General features: G+C 37.2%; 2 protein-coding genes across 2 annotated transcripts; one reads left to right on the forward strand and one right to left on the reverse strand.

Moving 5' to 3' along the window:
* Positions 1 to 4,680: 4,680 nt before the first annotated feature.
* Positions 4,681 to 8,980, forward strand: LOC131622094 (uncharacterized). Its single transcript, XM_058893144.1, has 7 exons — positions 4,681 to 5,019; positions 5,233 to 5,796; positions 5,876 to 7,141; positions 7,228 to 7,552; positions 7,671 to 7,929; positions 8,030 to 8,266; positions 8,449 to 8,980. Exons 1-7 carry the CDS (start codon positions 4,906 to 4,908, stop codon positions 8,519 to 8,521), a joined length of 2,838 nt encoding a protein of 945 aa, XP_058749127.1. The 5' UTR covers positions 4,681 to 4,905; the 3' UTR covers positions 8,522 to 8,980.
* Positions 8,981 to 9,212: 232 nt separating this feature from the next.
* On the reverse strand, positions 9,213 to 13,363 carry LOC131622095 (uncharacterized). Its single transcript, XM_058893145.1, has 8 exons — positions 12,133 to 13,363; positions 11,912 to 11,996; positions 10,930 to 11,026; positions 10,677 to 10,740; positions 10,539 to 10,595; positions 10,222 to 10,259; positions 10,056 to 10,137; positions 9,213 to 9,549 (listed from the first exon to the last, which is right to left on the reverse strand). The coding sequence occupies exons 1-8, from the start codon at positions 13,192 to 13,194 to the stop codon at positions 9,460 to 9,462; spliced, it is 1,575 nt and encodes a 524-aa protein (XP_058749128.1). The 5' UTR covers positions 13,195 to 13,363; the 3' UTR covers positions 9,213 to 9,459.
* Between the last annotated feature and the right edge of the window lie 609 nt (positions 13,364 to 13,972).

Below are 13,972 nucleotides of genomic sequence, written 5' to 3' on the forward strand. Positions count from 1 at the left end.
ATTTCTCATCACATCCTTGCTATTGTTTTCAGACCTTGCGCGAAATTTCCAAAATGTCCCATTTTTTGGAGATGCATAACTAAAGTTACTTTAAAGGTGCGTTCAGAGATGTATATGCGAACAGACCTTTTTTGAAAATAAAAAAAAAAGTACGGAGAGACATCTCCAAACTAGTGAAGCTTATTTAAAACTCGCATCAGATCCTTCCCTCTTCTCCTTTCTTCATTTTCAGAAAGAAAAAAAAAACTTTCTCTCTACCTCATTCTACCTATCTCAAGTTCCCACTCAAAATCAAGTTTTAAAACTACATCTAGTTGTTTCTTTCCATTTCCAACTCCTTCTACCTACTACATTCAACATGAGAGAACTTCAATCCCTCACCAACACATTTTTGAATAAGTTTTTTTTTAAGCTTATTTTAATTTTTGATTAATGTATAAGTTCAAATAGACTAGTTTTAATGCATTAGATTACTCAAATAGGTTAGTGTTCAAGTTTAGAGACTCTCTTTATATGATTTGGATGAGTTTAGTTGAGTTTGAATGAGTTAGGGCAATTGCAGAACGAAGCTTCTGCCATTGAAGCAAAACGCAGTATTTTTCGAAAATGCATCTCTAAACTGGGTTGTTTTAGGTGTTCAGAAAGGCATATCCGAATTCTATCATGTGCCATAATTTGTTGTTTTTTCTTCAACATATGACTAAAAACCAAGCAAATCAAGAAAGGGTGAGGCTCGGGCGACCCACTCTCACTGCCTCAGCACGTCGCGAGAGGGTTTGTCGACACGAGCATGCTACAGTTGTCCCCTACCTCACGAGATGGAGGCATCGAGCTCTAGGAGTCGACTTTCACGAGGGTTGGGATCTGAGAGTCATGCGACCCATGACGAAGATGAGTCTATTGCACCCCAGATTCCAATTGTTGTGGATGCCCCCTTGCAGATCCGTTCTCAATAGGGGTGGAAAATAGGCCCGTTTAGACCTGCCCCACAAATGCCCACAAAAAAAAAGGAACAGGCCGGGACAAACATAGTTAAGGATGAGGGCCTAAAACCTTGTCCTGCCCCGCAAAAAAAATGAGGACGGAGTGGGGAATGCCTGCGGGTTTTGCACCTTTTAGGCTTAAAAATGTAAAATTTTATATAAATTTTCGTGCCCGCAAAAACCTGGGAAAAAATGGGACAGACATATTTAAGGGTGCGAACCTGGTCAACCCCGCGAAAAAATGCGGTCAAAACGGGCATATCCAACGGGTCGGACCCGTTTTGCCAACCCTAGTTTTAATGAGGGTCGACAGACACTTCCTTGCTGATATACTTTAGTGAGCATGTGACTCCCCATGTTTGGGAATGAGAGATATATTTCTGAACTTCCTATATTATTTAACTTGTATCCAAATTAAACTCAACTGATTATGTTATATTTTATTTTCAACATGAGCGTGCAAGTCTGAAAAGTGTGAATCATGCAAGAAAGATTCACCATCTTCATCAGCCTACGGATGTGTGGTTCCAAACTATACTTCAAAACTCTGGTCTTGCTGGTCTTTGCGCTTCGGGGTACTCCAACATCATAAGTGGCATGCATGCTGCTTTTGCTTAGAGATGGCATAGCGAAACGTCATCTTTCCACCTGTCCATCGGCGAGACGACTATCACGCTCGGTGATGTAGCTTGCCTCTTACACCTTCCCATCAGAGGAAGGCTGCTTGATCATTCTAATATCAGCATGACTGATGCGATTGATATGATGGTGGCTTATTTGGAAGTTGGCCCCGAAGAAGCATTTGGTCAGTGTAGAATAACCAGGGGTGCACATGCCAAGTCTCTTGGTTGGCAATGTTGTATCACAACAACCTGGAGTTAGATGGAGACACGGACGCCAATGATTTATGGTTTGTGTACCACAGGGAGTGTTCCCTGAGGTGTTACTTCATGTTCTTGGATGACACATACATGTTTATGGCCAAAAGTGCAACCTACGTGAATGTGGCCTACCTCAATTATTTTATTAACTTGGAGTCCATTCGGGAGTGAAATTGGGTGGTAGCGTGCTTGCTTTACCTATACCATAACCTAAACGAAGCTTGCAAATGGACGACAAGGAAGATGACGGATTCATGCATCCTGCTTACGATAATTTCCAAATCCCACTATTAAGTTACAAACTTGTTTTTTCTTTTTACATTTGTTACTGTCTTACTGATACTTTTTTTTCTTATTGGTTTTCAGGGACGGATCCTTGCTCACTATCATTACATCTACAAGTTTTCACGTGCGGTCTATACTCATGATTGACTATTTGCTTACCGGTTTATCCCTAGCAGAGGGCATAATTATATCTTGTCGTACCGTGTGAAAATTGTCGCACTCACCACGACGACATAAAATGGAGGTCATACGATACACACAGGAAGAGAGTTCCATTTGACATCATTTCGTTATACTCTGAATGACTGGCATATGGGGCCAATATCATGTGCAGGTATTTGTCCGAGCGGTGCATGAGGTAGTTTGGGTACGTGCAGATCATTCTCAAGTCACTCTTCTAGACTGCTTCTACCTGTACTGTCTGGAGATACCTGGATGATATTCGGGCGGACTGGGAGAATCATCTAAAATCGATGGAGTATCAGACTCATGAGGCCACCTCTCAATGGAGCTATGTTAAGGGGTACATGACATGGTTCTATAAAGTGTTACACTCTTACTTGATACATGACGCTCCTGGGGCACCCAGATCTGCTCATGAGGAGCTCCTAAAGGATCAGCATGCATTGGACAACCATGTCGTCAATGTGTTGGCGCATTGTCAGAGCATTATGCGGCTTACACGCAAGGGCCTCGAGTTTATAGTGTTTGCAAGAGGTGGGGATGATGTGGTCGACCTAACAAAGTCCATTCTTTCCGAGGCACGGAGTGCGATGGCTTACCGTATGCAGAGAAGAAACCAGGGTGTTAGGGTTAGGCATACACAATAGAGTATGTATTTGATTTATATTTTGTTTATTTTTAATTGACTTTGAGAATAATAATTGTACAATTATATTCTATTTTTATAATCTTCATGTTTCTATTATATTTTTGTTTTATTAAAGTTTTATGGGCCTCTATAATATTTGTTTTTATAAATCGTTAACGCAATTTTAATCGAATTGAAATTAGTTTCGAATGAAAACACCACAATCTTAGAAAACTAATTATGTCCAAATTTCACACAGAAAAATTCAGAGATGCATCTCCGATCCAATTTTCTTAAGGTAAAAGGTGACTTCGGTTATGCATCTCCGAATTTATCCTATGGGTTAATTCGTAGATGCATCTCCGAACTAAATATTATAGAGGCATCTTCGAATTAACTCAGTGACATTTTTAAAATTTCAAAGCTGTGTCCCATCTAACAAGGGTGGAGAGAGAAATTGCCAAAAAAATCCAACCAAGAGACCAACCCTAGAATTAGATTATTGCCCGTAATGCCAAAACCACCATCAACATATTAAAATTCACCGAGAAATTTACCAAAACCACTTGCCAAAACTAAGAAAGACACTCCATCCACTAATGATAAAGATAGAGTATGGGGTTCTAAAACCATTAATGGTAAAAATAGAGGATAGAATTCTAAAATCAATCAAAATGCGTACATGAGTTTTTCCTTCATCTATCAAAAAAATCATTTCCAAACTAATACCTAAAAATTATTTTCCAGACTACCAACGACGAAGTCTCCAACTTAATTGAAGTTCTCTAAAATAATTCGATTTTTCTCCTAATATCGACGGAAAAGAAAGACAATTTAAAAATTTTAGTGCGCCTATAAAGTCGTATATTTCTTAGAGTACACAATATTTCTTAGAGTACACTCCAAAAAATTACCTCCATTGTATATTAGCACTAGAAAAATATGAAATTTCTGCTATTGAATTGAAGAGATCTACACAATAATTAATTCGTATATTTTCACTTTATTAGATTTTACTTCTACTCATTTTTAATATCAGTCTCAGTCATTGGTTTTCAACATTTTCCATTAAATTAACCAAACTAATAGCAATATATAAGCACACAGTGCAAGTCTTAGCTAAGCCCAAGCACAAACACAAATTTAAATTGTTTGAACACACAAATAAATAAATAAATAAATAAACTAAAAATAAACAATTTAGTCAAATCATCTAATATCAATTTAATTTATTTTTTCCTTAACTTATATATTAATGAGTGTGCCTAAACCTTACTTATTTTAGGCTGTATCCAAGTAAGTTTTTCTCAAGCACAGAACATTATGTAATGGAAATTACCAGTCTTCTACAACATGTCATAGCAATTATCTATACTCTTTCTGGTAAGCTTCCTTACAACATTCCACCAAAATTTCTATGAAAGTAACCAATAATATTGCATGAAACCGACCCCTTTTCCATGCTCAAATCAAATAATGTAATGCTTTCCTTTGTACTACTGTAGTTGACTTGACGTCAATATCTTTGAACCTTTGTCCTGTAGTGTTCCTTGCTTTACACTATACTAAAATTATAGTAACCATTCCACACCACTTTTATTACTATTATCAACCCTTGTTTCTCCTTTAGTTGTGACGTTTCTTGTGTACGTCATGTTGCTTTATTATGTGACGATAAATCAAGGAACCATTAAATTAATATACGAGGAGAATCTTCTTTTCACTTTCATCACTTGTACTATGAAATTACTATGGTATACCTCATTAGCAAGTTTTGTGCTAACTATTTAGTTTCTTCGGCTCTAAGTAATTCTTTATATTTTCTCTGTCCTTGTGTTTTGGTTATTTAGTTTGTATAAAAAGAAGCTTTGAGAGACATTGTTGCTCCATGCTTTTGACTGTCTTGTTTGGAAAGAAGTGGTCATAAAAATAGAGAAAAAAAAGTATGGAGAGGAGTTTTAATGCTAAGAGGGAGGAAATTGATCTTGCAAGTTTGGTAGAAACTGTATTTTCTTGGAGTTTATATGATGTTCGCAACGAAAACCACTGCAAACACCAGGTTATATTTCCTTCTCTAAGTTTCAATAGAATGAATTTGAATGTTAAACACATTACACGAGGTTATATTGGATTCTTAGTTTCGTCCCTCCATCTCATTCTAGTAAAATTCTAGTGGTTGGATTGATATAATCCAACGACTGAAATTTTGCTAGAGGGACCGGAAGACACGTTATCATAAACATGTAGCTTGAAATATTATTGTAAATCTCAGGTGCAACAGATCCCACAAACATTCATGTCAGTAACAAATTACTTACGCTCGTTCATTCCTTCATTGATTGAAGAAACTCACAGTGATCTGTCTTCAAGCTTGTATGGCGTGTCCCGGGCTCCTTTTTGTGAGGTATTGACAGCTGAACCTGAAAGATCCAAAAGCTACATACCAACCAAGTTCTTGCTTTATGAAATCTCAGTGAACAGAACTTACAATGATTCAAAGGATGTTGGAACATATGAACCAGAAGTTGGAGATCTCGTTGCCTTGACAGACTTCAAACCGAAAACTATCGAAGACTTAAACCGGCCTAGAAGATATTATCACATTGCTTATGTTTATGGGTCAAAAGAAAGTACAGGCAAGATCTCGGTTTTGTCTTCTAAATGCATTGACATGGAGATTAACTCTAATTACTTGAGGAGCAACAATGAACCAAAGCTTTATGCTACCTACCTTTTGAATCTGACGACAAATATTCGTGTTTGGAAAGCCTTGAACTCGGAGTTGGAAGGAGCAAACACGGACATGATTAAGAAAGTGCTGCAAGCTAATTCAAATGTAAGAATCACTAAATTCAGACCAAGAAACATGTTTAATTTATTAAATAATTGACACACTAGTGCTTTGCATTTTACAGAATGGAGAAAACTGTCAACTATGCATTTCCGGGGAAAACCATATTGCTGCTTGTTCTAGAATACAAACCATGATCCAGTCTCAGGATCTGAATGAATCCCAAAAAGATGCAGTTTTAAGCTGTGTTTCCATGAGTGAATGTCATCACAGTGAAACTATTAAACTTATTTGGGGTCCACCAGGGACTGGCAAAACAAAGACAGTGGCTTCCTTGTTATTTTCCCTGCTCAAGTTTAAAACCAGAACATTGACATGTGCTCCGACTAATACTGCAGTGTTGGAAGTGGCTGCTCGCCTGCAAAATTTAGTTAAGAAGTCGCTCGAGCATAGTACCGAAACATATGGTTTTGGTGACATAGTGATATTCGGCAACAGATCTCGAATGAAGGTAGACGATTACCGCTATCTCCAGGATATCTTTCTTGATTATCGCGCAAGTAATCTTTTGAGGTGTTTTGCTCCATCCACTGGATGGAAACATCAGTTGGAATCAATGATCATGTTGCTAGAGGACCCCTCAAAGCAATTTGCCTTGTATAAGCTTCGTATAGAAGATGATATTATGTCATTAGAACAATTCGCAGAGCAAAAACAGAGTGATATAGAACTTGCATATAGTTCATCTAAGCAAGATGAGAAGAATGGTGATCCTATGACATTAGAGAATTTTATGAAGAAGGAATACCTTTCATATAAGGAAAATAAAAGGAAGAGTGCCATGACATTTGAACAATTTGTTAAGCAGACATTCAGTTACATCGCAGTTGAGCTCAAGGTATGTATGCAAACCTTGTATACACACCTACCAACATCTTTAGTTCCATTTGAGGAGATGAAGAAAATTCCTATAGCTATTGATTTGCTAACATCTCTTGAAAGCTCCTTGAGTAAAGCCAAGTTGAAACAAGCACTCGACAACGATGCCGACGGAGAAAGCATTTTTAACTGCCTTGGAGGGTTAAACATCAAAAGAAAAGAGTGTCTTAGCTTACTAAGATCACTTCTTGAGACAGTTTCACTTCCAAAAGTTACTGACAAATATGGAGTAGAAAAGTTGTGCCTGATGCATGCACGCCTGATTTTCTGTACTGCATCAAGCTCTACTAGACTATTCGCAGAAGGAATGACACCGATACAGTTTCTAGTTATTGATGAAGCAGCTCAGCTAAAAGAATGTGAATCAGCTATTCCATTGCAGCTGCCAGGTCTCCATCATGCTATTCTCATAGGTGATGAGAGACAACTTCCTGCAGTAGTCAAAAGCAAGGTAATTGCTTTTCTGCCTTTTTTTTTTCTGCAGCGCATCATTATAAAGAATATTTTCATATATGATTATCATTATCAAATCTAAAGGTTACTGAAGAGGCTGGATATGGAAGAAGTTTGTTTGAGAGGTTGGTGTTGTTGGGATACAAGAAGCATCTTCTGAACACACAGTATAGGATGCATCCATCCATCAGCTTATTCCCAAATAAAGAATTCTATGATGACCAACTTGTTGATGCCCCTATTGTAAGAGAAATGGGATATAATAGGTGTTTCCTTGAAGGAAAAATGTATACTTCATTTTCTTTTATAAACATAGCTAAGGGTAAAGAGCAACGAGGCCGTGGACATAGTTCGAAGAATATAGTTGAGGCTGCTGCTATCTCCAAGATTATTGAAAACCTTGAAGAAGGCAAGTGCCTCTTTCTCCTTATCTAATGTCCATGTGTACGAGTTTGTGAAAATTTAGTGCTGCATTTTGTTCTCAAATAAGAATGCTTCTTTTTGATACACTGTTTTATTTGTTACAGAATTTTTGAGGACAAGGAAGAAAGTTAGCATAGGAATCATATCTCCATATAATGCTCAGGTGTATGAAATCCAAGAGAAAATAAAGCTAAGCAATTCTGTTTCTGATCCAGACTTTTCTGTTAGTGTTCGTTCTGTTGATGGCTTTCAAGGTGGCGAAGAAGATATAATAATTATCTCTACAGTGAGATCTAATGTCGATGCAAAAGTGGGTTTTCTTTCCAATAGGCAAAGAGCGAACGTGGCATTGACTCGAGCTAGGTAGGCTACTCTCTTATTATATGTGATACTCATTCTTCTTGCATGTTCTGAGAGCATGCATAAAGGCGTAAGCTGATTATAATCTGGGTGATTCTTGCAGACATTGCCTTTGGATATTAGGGAATGAAACAACTTTAGAAAATAGTGACTCTGTATGGAAAGAACTAGTCCTTGACGCCAAGGAAAGAGGGTGTTTCCATAATGCCGATGAGGACAAGAAACTGGCTGAGGCTATTGAGGATGCCTTGCTTGAGATTGAATTGCTTGACGAACCTGAATTGCCATTTAAGAAACTTAGTCTACAGGACAGATCAGGAAGATTTGCTACCACTTCCAGGTAAGCATATGAAACAGAAGCCATGATAAATTTTCGTTTACACATTCATAACCAAATTGACAAATGAAAATGAAGAAAAATTACTTTTAACTCAAACCGAACATTTAAAAGCATCGAAATAATGAGCATGTTATATTTTGCCACGTTCCTTGTCTGAAGAGCTAATTCTATCTGTATACCAGAGGTTCACTGTATACCAGAGGTTTCTCCAGGGGCAGGGATAGGCGGCCGCCACCACAGCAATCAAGGTGGTAAGGAATGGAGTTATATGGATTGCACCTCGACCGGGTGAACAGTACAGGTTTAAATATTTTGACTGAATATGGTGCACCATGTACCATTTTAAATCAACATCATCCAATATAATGTTGCTAAATCCAAGGATTTGTAACAGTTTGCTGTGATAATATGAAACCTCTGTATTGCAAGGTCGACAGGATGTGTCTAGTGCCAGTCCCATGGATATGTCTAACACACATTTGTGTTGCTTCCTTTATAACGGAGACCTCTAGAGTTTAAAATACCAGTCAAAGTGTTGGAGACTGTATGACGAAGCATTAAAAAAAACAAGGATGAAGGATTATTAATCTACAATTCTATATGACTGTAGAATTCAGATCCCTTCAATGTGATGGAAAAAATTGTGTTTTGACATATTCTTACTTTATGTATATTTCTACCTGCATATTTAATATAAACTTCATATTAATCCAATTGGTGTGTTTACAAGAATGTTATATAATCAAATACATTTAGGTTCTCCAATAGAACCCTGACAGCAGTTGATCCCTAGAAAAATAAATAGCAACTCAGACATTGACTAAATGCAACTGTTAACACTATTGTTTTCAAACTGAATTAATCTCACAATAATAGACATTAAAATTACCTATCAGAACTAGAAGATTTCCCTAAAAGACTAAAATTATTTCATGGAGGAAGAAGATTAAAGACCAAACACCGCCCGCCCCTCTGGGCAAAGGAAAATATATTATCCATGATAACAACGAAAAACGAAACTGTAGGTAACTATGATCTCAACAACATTCACATATCAGAGTTTCTTTCTCAGTTATACTAACTAAACTATTTCTTGTTCTGGATTAAAGATTTTACATGCATTCGAAAAGGGGAGAAAAAGAAAAATGAATGATCACTTCCAATGAAGTTTTCTCTATTAAGTTTTACAATAGTTATAACGCCGTTAAAAACTTCTGAATCTTGGCCTGTGCTCGCTCTTTCTCTTCTGGCCCATCAAGATCGCCAATATTGTCATGATATTCCTAAAACACATGAAGGAAAAAAATTTAATTGACTTCTATTTCTTTTGTTCAAAATAATGGGTTTCTAGGCGTGATCAACTGAATAGTAGTAGTATTCAAGCACATCATAAGCAGAGATGTTGAGCTTGGTCAGCTAAAGACAAGCACATCATAAGCAGAGATGTTGAGCTTGGTCAGCTAAAGAGAAGAGAACGTAAACACATTACAAAAATTAAAGTACAAAGGACAGGTACACCGAAGACAAGGCACTGTTAATGGACAACCCAGTTCCAGACTCATTCAAATCTTCAAATTATTTAGTGGGAAAGGACTAATGTATCATTTTTAAATCATGAAATAAAATTGCTAGAGCCTTGAAATATGGAAAAATATGAGAATTATCGCAAAACTGATGTTTAAGTTGGACTTGGGGTTGTGACTTCATCAATGCATCTTAATTGCAAAAACGGACCAACACAAGATATAAAATACAAATTTGTTCAAACATAGCCAAAGAGGATATATACCTGAAGTATATCCTTGACGTGATTTTTACTAAGTTTGTTCTGCTTGAGAAGTAGTTCAATTCTTCCTCTCATTTGTGAATGCCTAATAATGAATAATTAATTAAGTCGGGCCAGGTGAAAAACATAAAAGCTCCTAACTTTACCATATAAGGGTGCAAATACTTACTCGGAGCACCAAATATGACCCAAAATGACAGCAACCAACTGAAAAATCAAATATAAATTCGTCAGTACATAAAAGGTGCTGTAAATCTGGTATCTCGTACAGAGGGGGTGGGGTGCTCCTATAAGCACGACTGGTGTTTATTAAAAAATTTCTCAAATGCAATTTGAAATGGGAAAAGAAAAACAAAATTTCACAAAATCCTTTTTGGTTAATAATTATATGGGTGTTTAAGTATAAAAGAACAAATTCCAAACATGTTTTAAAAAAACTAAAACACTGGTATTTTTTGAAGCAGTTAGTCGGTAAAATAAACTTACCTGGAGAGTATAAAGTCCAGATTCTAGTTTACGATTGTACTTTTCATCTTCATCCATCTATAAAATAAAAACATATTAAATTTTGCTATCAAAAAAGCTACTTCAATCTGATATATGCAACATGAATAAGTGAACTACCTCCAAGTCATCAAACTCAATTTGATCCAACCGTTCAGTTTCAGCTTTGACTCTATCCGAATATCTGGCGGGGAAAAAATTCAGTGTGCTCAAATGAAAAATAAGCTTTAAATCAAGATTCCTACTGCCGTAACTTTTATAACTCTAAACATACAAAGATGTGTACTAACTTCAAATTAATACAGGACGGAACAAATGGATTAAGTTCAGCAAGAGTGAACATCATAAGGAGAAAAGGACAAGATCAACCTACCTGATGTATAGTTCCATTAGCCTATCTATCTTCTCGCATTCGTTTTCAACAAATTTACTTAATAATCTTTCTCTCCTAGAGCCCCTCAAGATACCACCTGGGAAGATATAGAGTACTGAAGTTCAACATCTAAGCAAGAAAAGATTAAGGAATACGCACATCATGTCAAACTAATGCATATTTCAATTAACACATGAATGCACTTAATGTCACTTTGCAAAGTATTAGCTTTTATGATTCTCAGACCTCCTAAAATGCTATAGCGAGATAAGCTATTGGAAAGACTATCAATCAGTATACAAAATTTATATAAATATTCAAAAATAGAAGGAAAAAATACCCAAAATTAAATATACCATCATCATACTTAATATACTTAAAGAACCTAAAGTACAAAACTTAAACAGAGAATAAGAAGAACATGACAGAACTGGACTAAAAGTAGAAAGAACAAAATGATTGTTCGTGAGCAAGGACATAATAGAGGGAAGAACAAAACATTACCCTTAAAAAGCTTCGTTCATACAACGGTTTTAAAAAATAGGATTTGGGCAATTTCTCCCCGAAAACCTAATAGCAGACATGATAGCGGTTTGTGGCTGTTATACAGACAGTGGCTTGCAGGCCAATAGCAAGTGTCGAACCTACCACCGCTACACTATTCTACTATAGCTACACTATTCTGCTATAACGGGTTATTTGCATAGAATTCAAGGGGTAATGTACAAGTTGTATACATCGTTGTATTAGAAAATTATATGGTTTTTCATTGTATGAAAAAAAATGTATATGCTTGTCTATTGACTCACTCATTTCAAACAAGTTAATCTTTCTTTCACAAAACAACTCAAGATTCCACTGGTAGAGTATATGGTATACTGAAGTTTAATATCACATAATTCATAAGGGAAAAGCACAATGCAGTGTCAGTGAGTACACATAGTATGTTAAAACTCATATGAAACTTGACTTGCCTGCTTACCGAATAATGAAGCAACCAGAGACACAATGCGCTCTTCTAACTCCTCCTGGTATCTTTCTTTCTTGTTCTTCTTATTGATGGGAATCTATGTACAATAAGTACAACCCTTTTAGTACAAGTGCAACCCATTTATAAGATAACAATAACATCACATAATACAACAGATAAACTCTTGAAGGTTCTACAAAATTGGTAAAAGTGGAAAAAGGAGTATCACTTGCCTTACCCATAAAAGCTGCAAAAGCTGTCTTTAATCCCAAAACATCAACAAAACGTTCACAAGCAGGAGGGTAATTAGTCATTGCAAAATCAATAGCCCTTATCGCAGAAGCATAAGCCAATTTCTTCTGTTTCATAATAATTATCATCAACTCAACCCCTTCCGCTTTCACAAACCTTTCTTTATTCTCCAAAGGCATCAACAAACAACACAAACAATCAAACAAATTCTCCACCATTTCCTCCTCGTCCGAACTCTTAGGATCCTTCGACTTATACATCGCCACAGCCTGAAGCACCACATCCACACCATTCATCTGCCCCAACTTCTTCTGATTCACAGAACTACTCTGCAACAAAATAGCCAAAATCTCCGAAGCATACTGCTTATTCCCATCAAACTCCCTCACCTTAATCTTCCCCAGCAACCACTTCAACAGCTTCGTCTTCTCGCAAACCAACTCCGCCACAGCAGGTTTCACCTCAATCAAGTTCTCAATCGTAGCAAGCGTATTATAAATAGCAGCATTCTCATCAGGATCAGACTCCGACAAACGGTGAAGATTCTGCACCAAAAGCTCCAACGCACTATTCTCAACAATAGCATCAACTAAAACCCTAGCAGGCTCATCGTTTTCATCAAGCGCGTCCTCATCCGTTAAATCCTGAAGAAGCTGAACTACATCGATAGCAATATCGGTGTTATCGTGGTTAAGCAAATCGACAATCGACGGAACGACATTGAGACTAACTAAGTCAGGGTAAAGCTCCGGTGCTCCGGCGAGGACTTTGAGCTTGTGAAGCTCTTCGTGGAGCTCCAATTCGGAATCCGCGAATCGGTCGGGTTGGTTAGGGTACTTGAGACGAGCTTCGATGTTTTCCTTCAAGCGGCGTTCGAAGGAGAGGACGAGCTTCTTTAGGGTTCGGTTGTCGACTGCTTCTATGGTGTGTTGGGATTTCTCGATTGCTTCGAGAAGAGAGAGATCGACGCCGTTGGATGAGGATGGAACGGTGTCGTCGAACTTGCGTTTGGAGGTTTGGTTACGGGTGGTGGATACTTCCATTGTCGTCGGAACTGTGGGTGAACCCTAGCGTATGTTTTGTGGGTTTTGGATGAAAGTGAAGAATAAGGCACGTGCAGTGAATACGACGTCGTGAAAGTTTTAAAAAAAATACAGTTCTACGGCCACTACTCTTCTTATTTCTTAACCTCTAAACAAAACAAATGTTTTGGATTAACACACTCCAAATAACAATAAAAATAGAAGAAAACAAATAGTCAGCGTTACATCGCTATTGTTTTTCTAGTTAGACCCTTTTAGGTCATAAACTATGGTCTTATTACTATGTTGAATTGCAAGTTTAACTAGAGAATGGACGAATCTATTTTTTACCATCTTAACAAATTAGATCAAACCATTAGTCAAATGCATTAGGTTTTGGCTAATCTGGTATAAAAGGTGGGCTCGAATGGTATAGCCCCCAGGGGAAAACTCTAGGGAAATGACTGGAAAAAAATTAGAAGTGCTATATTTATAATTTCAGTTGCAGGAAAGGGAAAGAGACTTAGGAGAGCCAGTAGGAGTCAGCAAATTAGGTTTTAAGTGAGCGATCTTGTGATTTCCTTGCCATCCAATTGCAATTATAGTTGCTATCTAATTTTAGTGTCTAGGAGTATGGATGGCAAAACGGCTCCGGCCTATTGAGCATGCCTGTTTTTCTTGCAATTTATAGGACCTGTATTTGCAGATTAAGTGAGTTTGAATTGGTTTTGCAACTTGATTCCTCTTGGTTGGTGACTTAAAATTCAAGAATGAGAGGCCAACTTCATGCCTTCGAAAC

The sequence above is a fragment of the Vicia villosa genome, unplaced genomic scaffold, assembly GCF_029867415.1.
Source record: "Vicia villosa cultivar HV-30 ecotype Madison, WI unplaced genomic scaffold, Vvil1.0 ctg.000024F_1_1, whole genome shotgun sequence".
Classification (NCBI taxonomy): domain Eukaryota; kingdom Viridiplantae; phylum Streptophyta; class Magnoliopsida; order Fabales; family Fabaceae; genus Vicia; species Vicia villosa.